General features: G+C 46.6%; 1 protein-coding gene across 1 annotated transcript in view; it reads left to right on the forward strand.

The window, feature by feature from the left end:
• Nucleotides 1-1986: 1986 nt before the first annotated feature.
• LOC143809369 (putative defense protein 3) overlaps nucleotides 1987-16387 on the forward strand; it is a 35948-nt gene continuing 21547 nt past the window's right edge. The window contains exons 1-2 of the mRNA XM_077292451.1: nucleotides 1987-2398; nucleotides 6078-6190. Coding sequence (XP_077148566.1) covers nucleotides 2203-2398; nucleotides 6078-6190 — 309 coding nt within the window. The 5' untranslated portion in view covers nucleotides 1987-2202. The remainder of the gene's footprint in view (nucleotides 2399-6077; nucleotides 6191-16387) is intronic.

Consider the following 16387-nt stretch of genomic DNA (forward strand, 5'->3'; position numbering starts at 1 on the left):
GTCAGGAAGGAATTTGTTCCCCAGTGTGGAGCTTACTCTTTGCCACATGAGTTTTTTTTTGCCTTCCTCTGGATCAACATGTTAGGGCATGTTAGGTTAGGCTATGGGTTGAACTAGATGGACTTAAAGACTTCCTTCAACCTTAATAACTATGGTACTATATTACTATTAGGATACACCATCACTTCCTCAATTGTTGGAGATTTTCCCATCAAAACCCCAGTGAATTAATTCAAGAAAGGAACACAAGTGCTCATTAAAGTGTTTGCACCAAGACATCATATTATTACCCATTCATAAGTTAGGTGATTACTGGGGCCCCTCCATTGGGACCCCCAATGATCCTGAGAATAGGGCTCTACAGAGTCCAGTCTGAATGATGCTGACATTAAGCATGGCCACCACTGCTCCATTCATTGACTATGGGACTGCCGGAAATACAGAAATGGAGCAGTGCTGCACATGGTTAGGGCTCCGAATGGCCCCATGCTATGGAGGATCTCAGCAATACATTGCTATCTTGTTTCAAACCTTTGCTGCAGCTCATTTACAGCCAGATTCAGCCCCTATTACCTGTATGGAGATGTGTTGCTGTTTCCTACATGTTGGGTTGTTGGGAGTTTTGCTGCACAGAAGAGATGTCAAAGTCATTTTGGTTTCAGAATTAAAGACCTCCTCTGATAGACATGCTGTAGTATACTCTAACATAAGTAGATGGAAATATCCCTTTATAGGGATACCACCTGTCAGCAGGATGGGTGATATATTCCTGATCTCTGTGGGTCTCACGGATGGTCCCCCACTCATCCCAAGTATGGGGCTCAGCAGATGCCCTGCATTTGCACCACTGCTCCTTTCATTGTCTACGACACTGCCGGAGACAACTGATTACAGCACCCTCTGCTCTGACTGCTCAGCATTATAGGCGTCTGTCAGTCAGTGCGAGGTGCGGGTACAGCTGCCGCTCACTATCCACTGAGCCGTGACTGAAGCTGTGTCGGCCGCACTCTTATGAGTAAAAGCCAGAGGCTGTGAGGAAGAATAAAGTTAATTTCCTCCCGGCTCCGGGCAGCTTCAAAACCCCATATCTGCAGGTTAACAGTGGGGTTTTTTTTACATTAAAAGGGGTTGTCCACTGCTTGGGACTTTTTTTTAATTCAAACTCATGTATTTGGGGCTAAAAGTTACAGTAACCAGACACAATTTATCACAGGACAAGGCTTCATGAAACTTGTACTAATGATGTTGGCAGGTAAAGGGGTTTACCTACTAGGTACATTCACCGCAGGGTATCTATGATCGCTGTTGGTCCATAAGTTGGCCTCCACCAATCCTGAGAATTGGGCTCCCCTGTGTGATGTTGTACATGCTCGACCATCGCACCTAGGATGGGTAGCCCCATAAGGTCACGTTCACACATTCAGTATTTGGTCAGTATTTTACCTCAGTATTTGTAAGCCAAAGCCAGGAGTGGAACAATCAGAGGAAAAGTATAATAGAAACACGTCACCACTTCTGTATTTATCACCCACTCCTGTTTTGGCTTACAAATACTGAGGTAAAAAACTCACCAAATACTCAAAATGTGCAGTTGTGCACATGTCCTTAGGAACTCTCCCACTGGACTGTGAGGATAAGCTCGCTGACAGATTCTCATTTAACTCATTCAATAGCCAGTGCAACACAAAGTAAGAAAAGAAAAACCCTTTAGTTAAGCATTGTAAGATGGAGCAACGAAAACCTTATTATATAACTTCTTGAAATATACACAGTAACCATTCCTATATTCTATGTAGATGAACTGATAGGAAATAAGTTCTAAAATAAGGAATTTTCATGTTTTTCTAGAAACTGTTTATGAGGAAGTCCATGTGCCAGTGCCTGTGGGAACACATATACACAGTATATACATATCTGGACCTTTCCTACAACATCTTCTTCCGCTGATGACTACCTAGATTTGCTGACACGTGACAGATTTATACTTTATCAGCAAGACTGTCAGACAAATCAGCAAATCATCGATTTCAAAAGGCAAACTGAGCTCAAAAACAGACAGACGCCAACTGTTTTATAACTGCAGCAAATTGGGAAATTGTGACTATCACATCCTAATCTGTGAAAGGCTCAGAGTGTTTTGAATAAAGTGTTATTCCTAGTCTTGTGGAGTCGGTAGAAGGATCTTACTCTCATCCCACCAAGATGGCAGGACGTGTCCTCTCCTTACTGATGGTGCTGATGACCTGCAGCACAATATCGTTCTCCTACCCCTTTGGGGCCCCAATGTCTTCATGTGAGACAATGAAACCTGGCCATGGTGTCTATCCACAGCCAAATCCTGCACCGTACATAATGAAAATCAACGCTAGCTCCTACCAATATGGCAGCCCCATTACAGGTAAGAGTGCTGATCAATTACCCGTTGTCTGAGTATTGGGAAGAAATGTAGTGAATGAGGCCAACCAGGACACAACATGTGTGGGGCGGTATGGGACGGATGTATGGCGTAGAGTCTGCGGTACATGAACCTCATCGTGCTGTTTTCTAGGTTCAGCATAACATAGTTACCTAGTCTTTTGGATGCTAATGTAATTTATTGGAGTAGGCTGCACTTGACAACAGAAAGAACCAGAAAGAAACAAGAAAGTGCTCTATGCCAAGCATTGCATTCGGGTTTCCATTTACATGCCCCTAAAGAGGCATCCAATGTAACCACCAATGGAGCCATTCACCATGAGGGTGGCACAGTCATTATGAATTCCCGTCTTTCCTACCTTTCTGGAGGTGGTCTCTTCTATGACCCATTTGTGTCCGCCTTAAAAAATATGGACACCACCTATTATTAGGGCAAAGGGACTCTTCTGCCTCATTATAGTGAATGGCTCAGCCAGAGGTTCCATTTTTTGAAGATTTAGACAGAAACCAAAACCTTGGCCATCAAAAAGCACAGTGTGAATGGACCTAGCTTAAACATGTCCCATAGTGGCCAAGTACCAACTACAGGCCACATTTGGCATCCTCCTAATTTGGGCCATGGACCCAGATTGAGACCTGATCCAGAAAAGTTTTCGTTCAATGGTCAGTTTACACATAGATGTCTAGTGAATTTAGAAGCATTTTTTTTTAAATCTGGACATACATTATGTTGTAACACAACCTGAGGGGAAACAAATAAAAAGTATTTTACAGGAAGAAATAAAAATCGCCTCAATATGAAGGAAGTTATATTTACAAGTGCAAAAAAGTCTCTAAAATATAATTAACTTTGATGTAACCCCCCCCCCCCCCCCCCCCAGAGAAATAGTGATAATATGCAGAAAACCCTGATTCTAATGTTGGGTGTACCATTTTATTATCTACTATATAATTTTCTAAGGGTCACTTCCGTCTTTCTGTCTGTCGCGGATATTCATTGGTCGTGGCCTCTGTCTGTCATGGAATCCAAGTCGCTGATTGGTCGTGGGCGTTTTGCCACGACCAATCAGCGACGCGCACAGTCCGGAAGAAAATGGCCGCTCCTTACTCCCCGCACTCACTGCCCGGCGCCCGCATACACCCCTCCGGTCACCGCTCACACAGGGCAGTGGTGTAGGAAGGGGGGTGCGGTCCGCCCCGGGCGGCACAATGCCGGGGGCGGGTCCGACCCAGAGAGGAGGAGGAGGAAGAAAAAAAAAAAAGAGATGCAGGCCCTTTAAACCTTCGGGCGGCGCCGACCGCCACCACGACCAGGGCCCCCCCCCCCGATGCCAGCGCTGGCATTGGGCCCCCCGTTCTAATACTCACCTTTCCTGGTTCCTGCGGCAGCTGCAGCGTCTTCGGCGCCCTCTGACTCTGCGATGTTTCAGGGCAGAGGGTGCGATGACGTCAACACTGCGCGCTCAGCCTCTCTGTCCTGAGCGTTGCAGAGCCGGAGAGACGCTGAGTGCACCAGACCTGCGCTGGGAATGGGAGAGGTGAGGATTTTACTTTTTTTTTTCTTTATGTCTGACTCAGACACACTGGGGGCAATGCTGGACACTGGGGCAGATTGCTGGACACACTAGGGGCAATGCTGGACACTGGGGCAGATTGCTGGACACACTGGGGGCAATGCTGGACACACTGGGGCAGATTGCTAGACACACTGGGGGCAATGCTGGACACGGGGGCAATGCTGGACACTGGGGCAGATTGCTGGACACACTGGGGGCAGATTGCTAGACACACTGGGGGCAGATTGCTAGACACACTGGGGGCAGATTGCTAGACACACTGGGGGCAATGCTGGACACACTGGGGCAGATTGCTAGACACACTGGGGGCAATGCTGGACACACTGGGGCAATGCTGGACACACTGGGGCAATGCTGGACACACTGGGGCAATGCTGGACACTGAGCCTGTGCGGCCGCCCTGCTTGTGAATCGCAGCCCTGCACTTGGCATAATGCATAACACACTGCGGGGCTGGGATTACCAAGGTGGGTGGCCGCACTCGCCGCACAGGCACAGTCTGCAAGCCTGGCTGTGACGTCAGACGGCCAGAGCTCTCTGCGCCTGCACCAAACAGTGATACACAGCGCAGGCGCCGGATTTCATGGGTAAACAGTGCTGAGGGGGCGGTGCCCTGCGTTGAGTGACGGCAATGGGGGGGGGCGCCAAACTCGGGACCAGCCCCGGGCGGCAAAAGCTCTAGCTACGCCAGTGACACAGGGTTAATGCCGGCGGTAACAGACCGCGTTATGCCGCGAGTAACGCACTCCGTTACCGCTGCTATTAACCCTGTGTGACCAAGTTTTTTACTATTGACGCAGCCTATGCAGCGTCAATAGTAAAAACATCTAATGTCAAAAATAATAAAAAAATAAAAAATGATTATATACTCACCTACGCCGCCTTTCCCGCTCCTCGCGATGCAAGCGGAACTTTCCGGTGGCAAGGATGATCTGGCAGAAGGACCTGCCTAGACATCACGGTCATGTGACCGCGACGTCATCACAAGTCCTGCGCGCCTGCGCGGAAAGGACCTGCCATGACGTCACGGTCATGTGACCGCTACACGGTCATGTGACCGCGACGTCATCACAGGTCCTGCGCGACAAGGACCTGCCGTGACGTCACGGTCATGTGACCGCGACGTCATCATACCCTGGGACCGGAAGCTGCCGCCTGCACCCCACACAGGCGACAGAGCTACAACGCGCCTGCGGAAGGTGAGTATATGTTTATTTTTTATTTTTTTAACCTGTGTCATACGTGGCTGGGCAATATACTACGTAGCTGGGCAATATACTACGTGGCTCTGTGCTGTATACTACGTCACTGGGCAATATACTACGTGGCTCTGTGCTGTATACTACGTCACTGGGCAATATACTACGTCATTGGGCAATATACTACGTGGACATATATATATTCTAGAATACCCGATGCGTTAGAATCGGGCTAACATCTAGTTAGACATAATTGCTATGATTGGTGCTTATGCTACTGTAGCTTTGCCAGTAGGTGGAACTTGGGTGCAACTTCAATGAAAATTTTCAGATTAAAGGGGATAGCCGAGACTTTTTTTTTTTTTTTTTTTTACTATGGGCATATGTACTAACAGGCAGGTAGTTGCTACACATCTGTTTGCTGTGTCCGGTGCTGATCTCCGCTGGTACAAAGTAGTCACAGATTCAGCAGCTTCCACGGATGTCACATCGACAGAGCAGAGCCTTCTCTTCTCCTCTGTCTGTGACTGCTGATGTCATGCTGATTGACAGCTGGCTCTCAACTGCCTAACTGTGGGGAGCTGATTGTCAGTCAGCATGACATCGCCGCATTGAAAGAGCATCCTGAAAGAGCAAGACCTACCCTGTTGACATGGAGCAGCTGAATCGCCACCAGAAGCGGTCAATGACTGCTATGTGCAGCTGCTGCGTAGAACAGGCCGATAGTCAGCAACTACCTGCCTGTTAGTTTTTAGGCCCAAAAATGTGGGATCCTGGATAAACTCTTTAAGCAAGATGTATCTTTTATTGAAAGATGTGCCATTAGTAGATTTAGTGTGGAAGGTCATTTGCAATTTTCTAAATAGAAAGTATTTTCTATTTGCAGTTAACATAATGGGCCCGGTCTATAGAGGAATCTTACTGCAAGCCCGGACACATTCAAGCAATACGCTGTATGGGACATGGCTTCAACCTCCAAGTAACACCAAGATATTGGCGGTAAAGTAATAGTTGTGAAATGCTAACAGATTTAATCCTTGTCCATTTCACCTTCAGTGTTACGGAACTGGAGCACAGAACTAGGGTAGAAGGGGCAAAACTGACCCTGCACAATGACTAGGCTGATACCCTATGATGGAGTGGGCGACCCATTCCTTGTGAATAGACCCACCGACGATCCTAGGATAATCTCAAGCGAAGACCTATAGATAGATCTTTTAGGGACCCCCTTCCCCCCAAGGACTGGGTACAAAAATGGGTCACCTCCTAATAGAAAACACAGAGAAGGCTGCAGAAACCAACTGAAAACAGAAACTAAGGCTAGCAGAACCAGGAGGTACCAGCACTGCACAAATTACACACACAGAAGACAAAGCAAAGCACCAAGCTAGAGCTCAAGCAGATTAACACTGTTGTCCAGCAAGGACTGGGAGGCAGGTGCTGGTTAATAAAGAGTGATACAATCACCTGACCCAAGACAAACCCAGCACCAGAGGAAAAAGACCAGCAGTCAGAACTCCACAAGAAAATGGCGGATAGTCACAAGCTGAACAGATTCTAACATTCAGTGCAGTGTGACTGAGCCAAACCAAAGGCAGAATGGTAAGGATTATCCCTTATCCTTAGAGGGTCTTCCAAATCTTTATGTAGAGTAAACAATGGACACTTAAATAAAATCTCAGGACTAGCGCAATATTGCGACAGTCTTAACACTGTAGTGACAGAGCCACATTTTTCAAATGTGACGTGTCCCTTTATGTGGAAATAACTCTGGAATGTTTCAACATAACTCAGTGATTTTGAGAATGTTTTTTTTGTGACGCATTGTACTTTGTGGTGTTAGTAAACTTAGGTTGATATGTTTTGCATTTCTATACAAAATTTGACAAAAATCTAAACACATTTATTTTAAAACTTTTAATGTTTATACCAATAATCAAGATATTCACACCACACAAAAAAGTTAATAAATAACATTTACTTCATGTCTGTTTTACATCAGCTCCATTTGTCAAATGTCCTTTTTACTTTGTTAGGATGTTAGAAGGTTCAAAAATTTTGCAGCAATTTTTATTTTTTGCAATAAAATTCCGTAACTACAGTATATGTCTTTAGGGACCTATTCATGTTTGAAGTGGCTTTGGAGGGACCTATATATTGGAGAACCCCCAAAAGTGATACCATTTTAAAAACAGCATCGCTCAGTATATTCAAAACTGCCGTCAAGTAGTTTATTAATCCTTCAAGTGCGTTTAAGGAATGTAAAGCTGCAGTAGCATCGTACGCAGTGAAGAGGCAGTGACCCACAAATTCAAACACAAAAGTCTCTTTTAATGTGTTTCTTCACAGCATTAAAGTCCAGTTCACATAAATGCATATAACTTCAGTGGAAATTATCAGTGACCAGTTTACACCTGGTTCAAAGCAATACATATCACATGGCTTTAGATTTGCGGTCCCTAAACAGGCCAAACTTCCCTTGTCCAGTTTCCCTGGGCGACCGCACGCCATCTCACAGTCTCTATACGTCTCCATACACACAGCCTCATATGTTGCAGACACTACACACGCCAGCCCTCCTCTGACTAGTTCCCGTGGGTGTCCTGCATCGCTGTATCACAGACTCTTTACTCACACAGTCGTACACAGTTCAGGATATCCTCCGGATAGCAGCCGGGCACCATATCCACCTGTTTGCAATCGTTGCACATGCTAGTCCTCTTTCGGGCACAGGACTGTCCACATCTGACTCCTACGGGCACAGGACATCCACCTCCGGGCACAGGACTGTCCACATCCGAGACCTGTACCATGGATGACCTGCATCTCTGTGTACGCTGCGGGTGCCAAGCTATTCAGGTGCCCTGGGTGCTGGCTCTGCTGGCCTCCATGCACTCTGCAGACCAGCACACACCAGACTGACACTGACGTGCACCTTGCACACCTGACAGGGCCTGACACACCCATACCCCTTACTGCAGGGTTTTTAAACACACACAAACCTGTGGCCTTTAGCCACATGGAAAACCCGGACCGGAAATCCATGACTCTCATGCACACCTATGGACTTCATCCGTCTGCATGCACATTCTGGGGAGAACAAACAGCGCCCCCTAGCTGTATCAGAGGCCACAGCCTCACAGGAATTACTGGAAAGTGGAATAATAAGAATGAAAAAATAGAATTTTATCACTAAAATGTTGCCAACATCTGAACAGGCCCCTATAGCTGGCAAACTCCACGCCATTACTCTGCCTTGGATTACCAAAGCAACAATTGAGACCAGAAAAGATCTCAGGGTGCTGATGGGATTAAAGGGGGAGCCTCATGCTCGGTTATCCATTTAGATGCTGCTGTTAACCATTGCAATCTTGGCAATCCAACAATTTTGCAGCAAGTCGCCGTTTAGCCCAAACTTTACTTATGAGTTGTCTAAAGATGCAAGTTTTTAATTAAGTGCAAATCTCATCTTCAGGCATTAAATTGTGTTTACACTGAAAAAGTCCAACCCAATAATGTAGATTTTTTTTCCCCGGTAGGCTCAGTTCACATGAATGTTAAAAATAAAACAAACAAACAAACAAAAAAACGGATAGTTTTTCATCTGTATTGTCAGACGTGTTTAGACATCAGTAGTGAACAAAATGTACAGGACCCAAAACAGTTTTTTATGTTAATAATGTATCTGTAAAAATCGGGTGCTATACAGTTGATCCATTTGGGATCCAATTTTTTTGCGCCCCCATATAGACGAGTCTTATCCGAAATATGGAAGAAACTAGTGCATGTTGGGATTGTTTTCACATGGACATTCGGTCTGTGAAGAAAAAAATAATAATCTTGTCATGCCGTTCTGTCTGTTTCTGGTTTTCGACATGACAATGCATATGTTTGCTTTAACCCTTTACTCTTTTCCCCCTAATTTGAGCTGGGATACTGTTGGCTGTTACCTGGATGGAGCCTTCTCAGTTCCCTGCTCTGCTGCGCAGCCATACATGGTGGTTAGGTCTTTTCTGCTGTAGGACCATCCGCATGTGCGGTCCCTGGTTGCTGCTGTGAAGCTGTCCGCGGGTTGTGAGGTCATTTGCAGCTGGTGCATGACTTTCCACGTGGGTCAGTGCATGCAGTATCTGCCAGGTGCCCTGAGCCTCAGATCCTGCACTGATGGTGCTGTAATGGTTTCTGTTAGTGCTTAGGGCGTGCGTGGCCACACCTCCCCTGCTTTTATCAGGGTGAGGGTGTGTACTTCAAATGCTGTCCCCAGCCAATAGCTAAGGGGCAGCTCCTATATAAAGTTCCCCTGCCCTATGGGCGGGGCCTGAGCTACTCACAAAGCTCCTGAACTTTGTTATGTGTGTTTGTGTTCCTGCACCTCTCCTGCCTATGTTTTGCTACCAAAGTCCTTGCCTTGATTCCTGTTTTGTCCTGTTCTGGTGCCTGTCCTGGAGGCGGTATATCCAGGCCCGAATCCTTGATCCTATACTTGTCCTGTACCTGAACCTGTCTGAACTGTGTCTGCTGTGATTATGTTCCTGGAATCCCTCTGCATCTGGAGCCTCACTCCCAGTGACTTTGAGTCTCTTGAAACCGTTGTTTCTGCTGAGCATCTACTACTCTGTTCTCTGACTACCATGCGGTGTTAACTGTTATGAACCTGGTGGTTAGGAGCACCCGGAATGACCTGAGTAAACTCAAAATCGGGTCTAGCTCTGGGGAAGTGGGAACTCTGCTGACCGCAAACCCTACTCCTATCACACACACTAGAAATAGCCGTGGAGCGTACCTAACTCTCCCTAGACGCCTCTTCACAGCCTAAGAGCTAACTACACCTAAAGATAGAAATAGAAGCCTTACCTTGCCTCAGAGAAATTCCCCAAAGGTAAAGGCAGACCCCCACATATATTGACTGTGAGTTAAGAGGAAAGTCACAAACACAGGAATGAAACAGGTTTTAGCAAAGGAGGCCAGATTTCACTAAATAGTCAGAGGATAGAAAAGGGAACTATGCGGTCAGCACAAAAGACTACAAAAAACCACGCAGAGTAAGCAAAAAGACTCCCCACACCGACTCACGGTGTGGAGGTGCCACTCTGCACCCCAGAGCTTCCAGCTAGCAAAGGAATATCATGATAGCAAGCCGGACTAGAAATAGCAGTACTAAGAAATATATTCAGGAAGCAGTAACAACAAATGAACTAGCAAAGACTTAGCTTCCGCTGGAGTAGACAGGTCCTCAGAGAAGGCCAAGAGAGATCTGAACCAATACTGGAACATTGACAGCTGGCATGAAGTAACGATCTGAGTGGAGTTAAATAGGAAGCCAGCATAGAAATAAACGAGAGCAGCTGATAAAGCCAACCTCAGTGACCAGCAGTTCCGCTCGAAGCCACCAGAGGGAGTCCAAGAGCAGAACTAACCAAAGTACCATTCATGACCACAGGAGGGAGTCCGAGAACGGAATTCACAAAAGTACCCCCCCCCCCTTGAGGAGGGGTCACCGAACCCTCACCAGGGCCCCCAGGCCGATCAGGACGAGCCAAATGAAAGGCACGAACTAAATCGGCAGCATGGACATCGGAGGCAACAACCCAGGAATTATCCTCCTGACCATAGCCCTTCCACTTAACCAGGTACTGAAGCTTCCATTTCGAAATACGAGAATCCAAAATTTTTTCCACCACATACTCCAACTCCCCCTCAACCAACACCGGAGCAGGAGGATCAACGGAGGGAACCATAGGCGCCACGTACCTCCGCAACAATGACCTATGGAACACATTATGGATGGCAAAAGAAGCTGGAAGGACCAAACGAAATGACACAGGGTTGAGAATTTCAGAAATCTTATAAGGACCAATGAAACGAGGCTTAAACTTAGGAGAAGAAACCTTCAGAGGAACATAACGAGAAGACAACCAAACCAAATTCCCAACACGAAGTCGGGGACCAACACAACGACGGCGGTTAGCGAAACGTTGAGCCTTCTCCTGGGACAACGTCAGATTGTCCACTACGTGAGTCCAAATTTGCTGCAACCTGTCCACCACAGAATCCACACCAGGACAGTCAGAAGGCTCAACCTGCCCCGAAGAAAAACGAGGATGAAAACCAGAATTGCAAAAAAAAGGCGAAACCAAAGTAGCCGAACTAGCCCGATTATTAAGGACGAACTCAGCCAATGGCAAGAAGGTCACCCAATCATCCTGATCAGCAGAAACAAAGCATCTCAGATAGGTTTCCAAAGTCTGGTTGGTTCGTTCGGTTTGGCCATTTGTTTGAGGATGGAAAGCCGAAGAAAAAGACAAATCAATGCCCATCTTAGCACAAAAGGACCGCCAAAACCTAGAGACAAACTGGGAACCTCTGTTCGACACAATGTTCTCCGGAATGCCATGCAAACGAACCACATGTTGAAAAAATAATGGCACCAAATCAGAGGAGGAAGGTAATTTAGGCAAGGGTACCAAATGGACCATCTTAGAAAAGTGATCACAAACCACCCAGATGACAGACATCCTTTGAGAGACAGGAAGATCTGAAGTAAAATCCATGGAAACATGCGTCCAAGGCCTTTTCGGGACTGGCAAGGGCAAAAGCAACCCACTGGCACGAGAACAGCAGGGCTTAGCCCGAGCACAAGTCCCACAGGACTGCACAAAAGAACGCACATCCCGTGACAAGGAAGGCCACCAAAAGGACCTAGCCACCAAATCTCTGGTACCAAAAATCCCAGGATGACCAGCCAACACCGAGCAATGAACCTCAGAAATAACTCTGCTAGTCCATCTATCAGGGACAAACAGTTTCTCCGCTGGACAACGGTCAGGTCTATCAGCCTGAAACTCCTGCAGCACCCACCGCAAATCAGGGGAGATGGCAGACAGAATTACCCCCTCTTTGAGAATACCAGCCGGCTCAGGGACTCCCGGAGAATCAGGCACAAAACTCCTAGAAAGGGCATCCGCCTTCACATTCTTAGAACCTGGAAGGTATGAGACCACAAAATCGAAACGGGAGAAAAACAGCGACCATTGAGCCTGTCTAGGATTCAACCGCTTGGCAGACTCGAGATAAGTCAGATTTTTGTGATCCGTCAAGACCACCACGAGGTGCTTGGCTCCATCAAGCCAATGTCGCCACTCCTCGAATGCCCACTTCATAGCTAGCAGCTCCCGATTGCCAAAATCATAATTACGCTGAGCAGGCGAAAACTTTCTAGAAAAGAAGGCACATGGCTTCATCACAGAGCCATCAGAACTTCTTTGAGACAAAACAGCCCCTGCTCCAATCTCAGAAGCATCAACCTCGACCTGAAAAGGGAGCGAAACATCTGGCTGACGCAACACAGGGGCCGAAGAAAAACGACGTTTCAGCTCCTGAAAAGCCTCAACGGCCGCAGAGGACCAATTCACCACATCAGCACCTTTCTTTGTCAAATCAGTCAAAGGTTTAACCACACTAGAAAAATTAGCGATGAAGCGACGGTAAAAATTAGCAAAGCCCAGGAATTTCTGGAGGCTCTTCACAGATGTAGGTTGAGTCCAATCATAAATGGCCTGAACTTTAACAGGATCCATCTCGATAGTAGAAGGGGAAAAAATGAAGCCCAAAAAGGAAACCTTCTGAACTCCGAAGAGACATTGAGACCCCTTCACAAACAAGGAATTAGCACGAAGGACCTGGAATACCATTCTGACCTGTTTCACATGAGACTCCCATTCATCCGAAAAGACCAAAATATCATCCAAATATACAATCATGAATCTATCCAGATACTTTCGGAAGATGTCATGCATAAAGGACTGAAACACAGATGGAGCATTTGAAAGCCCGAATGACATTACCAGGTACTCAAAATGGCCCTCGGGCATATTAAATGCTGTTTTCCATTCATCGCCCTGTTTAATACGCACAAGGTTATACGCCCCTCGAAGATCTATCTTGGTGAACCAACTAGCCCCCTTAATCCGAGCAAACAAATCAGACAGCAGAGGCAAAGGGTACTGAAATTTGACCGTGATTTTATTGAGAAGGCGGTAATCTATACAGGGTCTCAGAGAACCATCCTTCTTGGCCACAAAAAAGAACCCTGCTCCCAACGGTGATGAAGACGGGCGAATATGCCCTTTCTCCAAGGACTCCTTTATATAACTCCGCATAGCGGCGTGCTCTGGTACAGATAAATTAAAAAGTCGGCCCTTAGGAAACTTACTACCAGGAATCAAATTTATAGCACAATCACAATCCCTATGAGGGGGTAGGACACTGGATTTGGGCTCATCAAATACATCCTGGTAATCCGGCAGAAACTCAGGGACTTCAGAAGGAGTGGAAGCAGAAATTGACACCAACGGAACATCGCCATGTACCCCTTGACAACCCCAACTAGACACAGACATTGATTTCCAATCCAATACTGGATTATGAACCTGTAGCCATGGCAAACCCAACACGACCACATCATGCAAATTATGCAACACCAAAAAGCGAATATCTTCCTGATGTGCAGGAGCCATGCACATGGTCAACTGAGTCCAGTACTGAGGTTTATTCTTGGCCAACGGCGTGGCATCAATTCCCCTTAATGGAATAGGATACTGCAAAGGCTCCAAGAAAAAACCACAGCGCCTGGCAAACTCCAAGTCCATCAAATTCAGGGCAGCGCCTGAATCCACAAATGCCATAACCGAGTAGGATGACAAAGAGCAAATCAGAGTAACAGACAAAAGAAATTTAGGCTGTACAGTACCAATGGTGACAGACCTAGCGAACCGCTTAGTGCGCTTAGGACAATCAGAGATAGCATGAGTGGGGTCACCACTAGTGTTGAGCATTCCGATACCGCAAGCATCGGGTATCGGCCGATACTTGCGGGTATCGGAATTCCGATACCGAGATCCGATACTTTTGTGGTATCGGGTATCGGTATCGAAACAACATTAATGTGTAAAAGAAAGAATTAAAATAAAAAATATTGCTATACTCACCTCTCCGACGCAGCCTGGACCTTACTGAGGGAACCGGCAGCGTTCTTTGCTTAAAATGCGCGCGTTTACTGCCTTCCGTGACGTCACGGCTTGTGATTGGTCGCGTGCCGCCCATGTGGCCGCGACGCAACCAATCACAGCAAGCAGTGACGTAATTTTCAGGTCCTGAATGCCTAATTCTAGGCATTCAGGATTTGAAAATTACGTTACGGCTTGTGATTGGTCGCGTCGCCCATGTGACCGCGACGCGACCAATTACAGCAAGCCGTGACGTAATTTTCAGGTCCTAAATGCAGAATTAGGTATTCAGGACCTGAAATTACGTCACGGCTTGCTGTGATTGGTCGCATCGCGGTCACATGGGCGGCACGCAACCAATCACAAGCCGTGACGTAATTTTAAAATGCGCGCGTTTCCTGCCTCCCGTGACGTCACGGCTTGTGATTGGTCGCGTCGCCCATGTGACCGCGACGCGACCAATCACAAGCCGTAACGTAATTTTCAAATCCTGAATGCCTTTCAGGACCTGAAAATTACGTCACGGCTTGCTGTGATTGGTCGCGTCGTGGCCACATGGGCGGCACGCGACCAATCACAAGCCGTGACATCACGGAAGGCAGTAAACGCGCGCATTTTAAGCAAAGAACGCTGCCGGTTCCCTCGGTAAGGTCCAGGCTGCGTCGGAGAGGTGAGTATAGCAATATTTTTTATTTTAATTCTTTCTTTTACACATTAATATGGATCCCAGGGCCTGAAGGAAAGTTTCCTCTCCTTCAGACCCTGGGAACCATCAGGGATACCGTCTGATACTTGAGTCCCATTGACTTGTATTGGTATCGGGTATCGGTATCGGATTAGATCCGATACTTTGCCGGTATCGGCCGATACTTTCCGATACCGATACTTTCAAGTATCGGACGGTATCGCTCAACACTAGTCACTACAGTAAAAACACAGCCTATTCTGACGTCTGTGTTCTTGCCGTTCAGTTCTGGTCAAAGTTCTATCACATTGCATAGGCTCAGGCCTCTGCTCAGAGGACAACGCCAAATGGTGCACAACTTTGCACTCGCGCAAACGCCGATCAATTTGGATGGCCAAGGACATTGATTCATTCAGACCAGCAGGCGTGGGGAATCCCACCATAATATCCTTAAGGGCTTCAGAAAGACCCTTTCTAAAAATTGCTGCCAGGGCACACTCATTCCATTGAGTAAGCACAGACCATTTTCTAAACTTCTGACAATATATCTCCGCTTCATCCTGACACAAAGCCAGCAAGATTTTCTCTGCCTGATCCACTGAATTCGGTTTGTCATAAAGCAATCCAAGTGCCAGAAAAAACGCATCTACATTAAGCAATGCAGGATCTCCTGGCGCAAAGGAGAATGCCCAGTCTTGAGGGTCGCCACGCAACAAATAAATAATAATTTTTACTTGCTGAATGGGGTCACCAGAGGAGCGGGGTTTCAAAGCAAGAAACAGTTTACAATTATTTTTGAAATTCAGAAACTTAGATCTATCCCCAGAAAACAAATCAGGAATTGGAATTCTAGGCTCTAACATCGAATTCTGAACTACATAATCTTGAATGCTTTGTACCCTTGCAGTGAGATGATCCACACAAGAGGACAGACCCTGAACATCCATATCTACACCTGAGTCCTGAACCACCCAGAGGTTAAGGGGAAAAGAGAGACAAAACACACTGCAAAGAAAAAAAAATTGGTTCAGAACTTCTCTTATCCCTCTTTTGAGATGCATTAACACTTTATGGGCCAGCTGTACTGTTATGGACCTGGTGGTTAGGAGCACCCGGAATGACCTGATGAGTAAACTCAAAATCGGGACTAGCTCTGGGGAAGTGGGAACTCTGCTGACCGCAAACCCTACTCCTATCACACACACTAGAAATAGCCGTGGAGCGTACCTAACTCTCCCTAGACGCCTCTTCACAGCCTAAGAGCTAACTACACCTAAAGATAGAAATAGAAGCCTTACCTTGCCTCAGAGAAATTCCCCAAAGGTAAAGGCAGACCCCCACATATATTGACTGTGAGTTAAGAGGAAAGTCACAAACACAGGAATGAAACAGGTTTTAGCAAAGGAGGCCAGATTTCACTAAATAGTCAGAGGATAGAAAAGGGAACTATGCGGTCAGCACAAAAGACTACAAAAAACCACGCAGAGTAAGCAAAAAGACTCCCCA

Source organism: Ranitomeya variabilis, chromosome 2, assembly GCF_051348905.1.
Source record: "Ranitomeya variabilis isolate aRanVar5 chromosome 2, aRanVar5.hap1, whole genome shotgun sequence".
NCBI lineage: Eukaryota > Metazoa > Chordata > Amphibia > Anura > Dendrobatidae > Ranitomeya > Ranitomeya variabilis.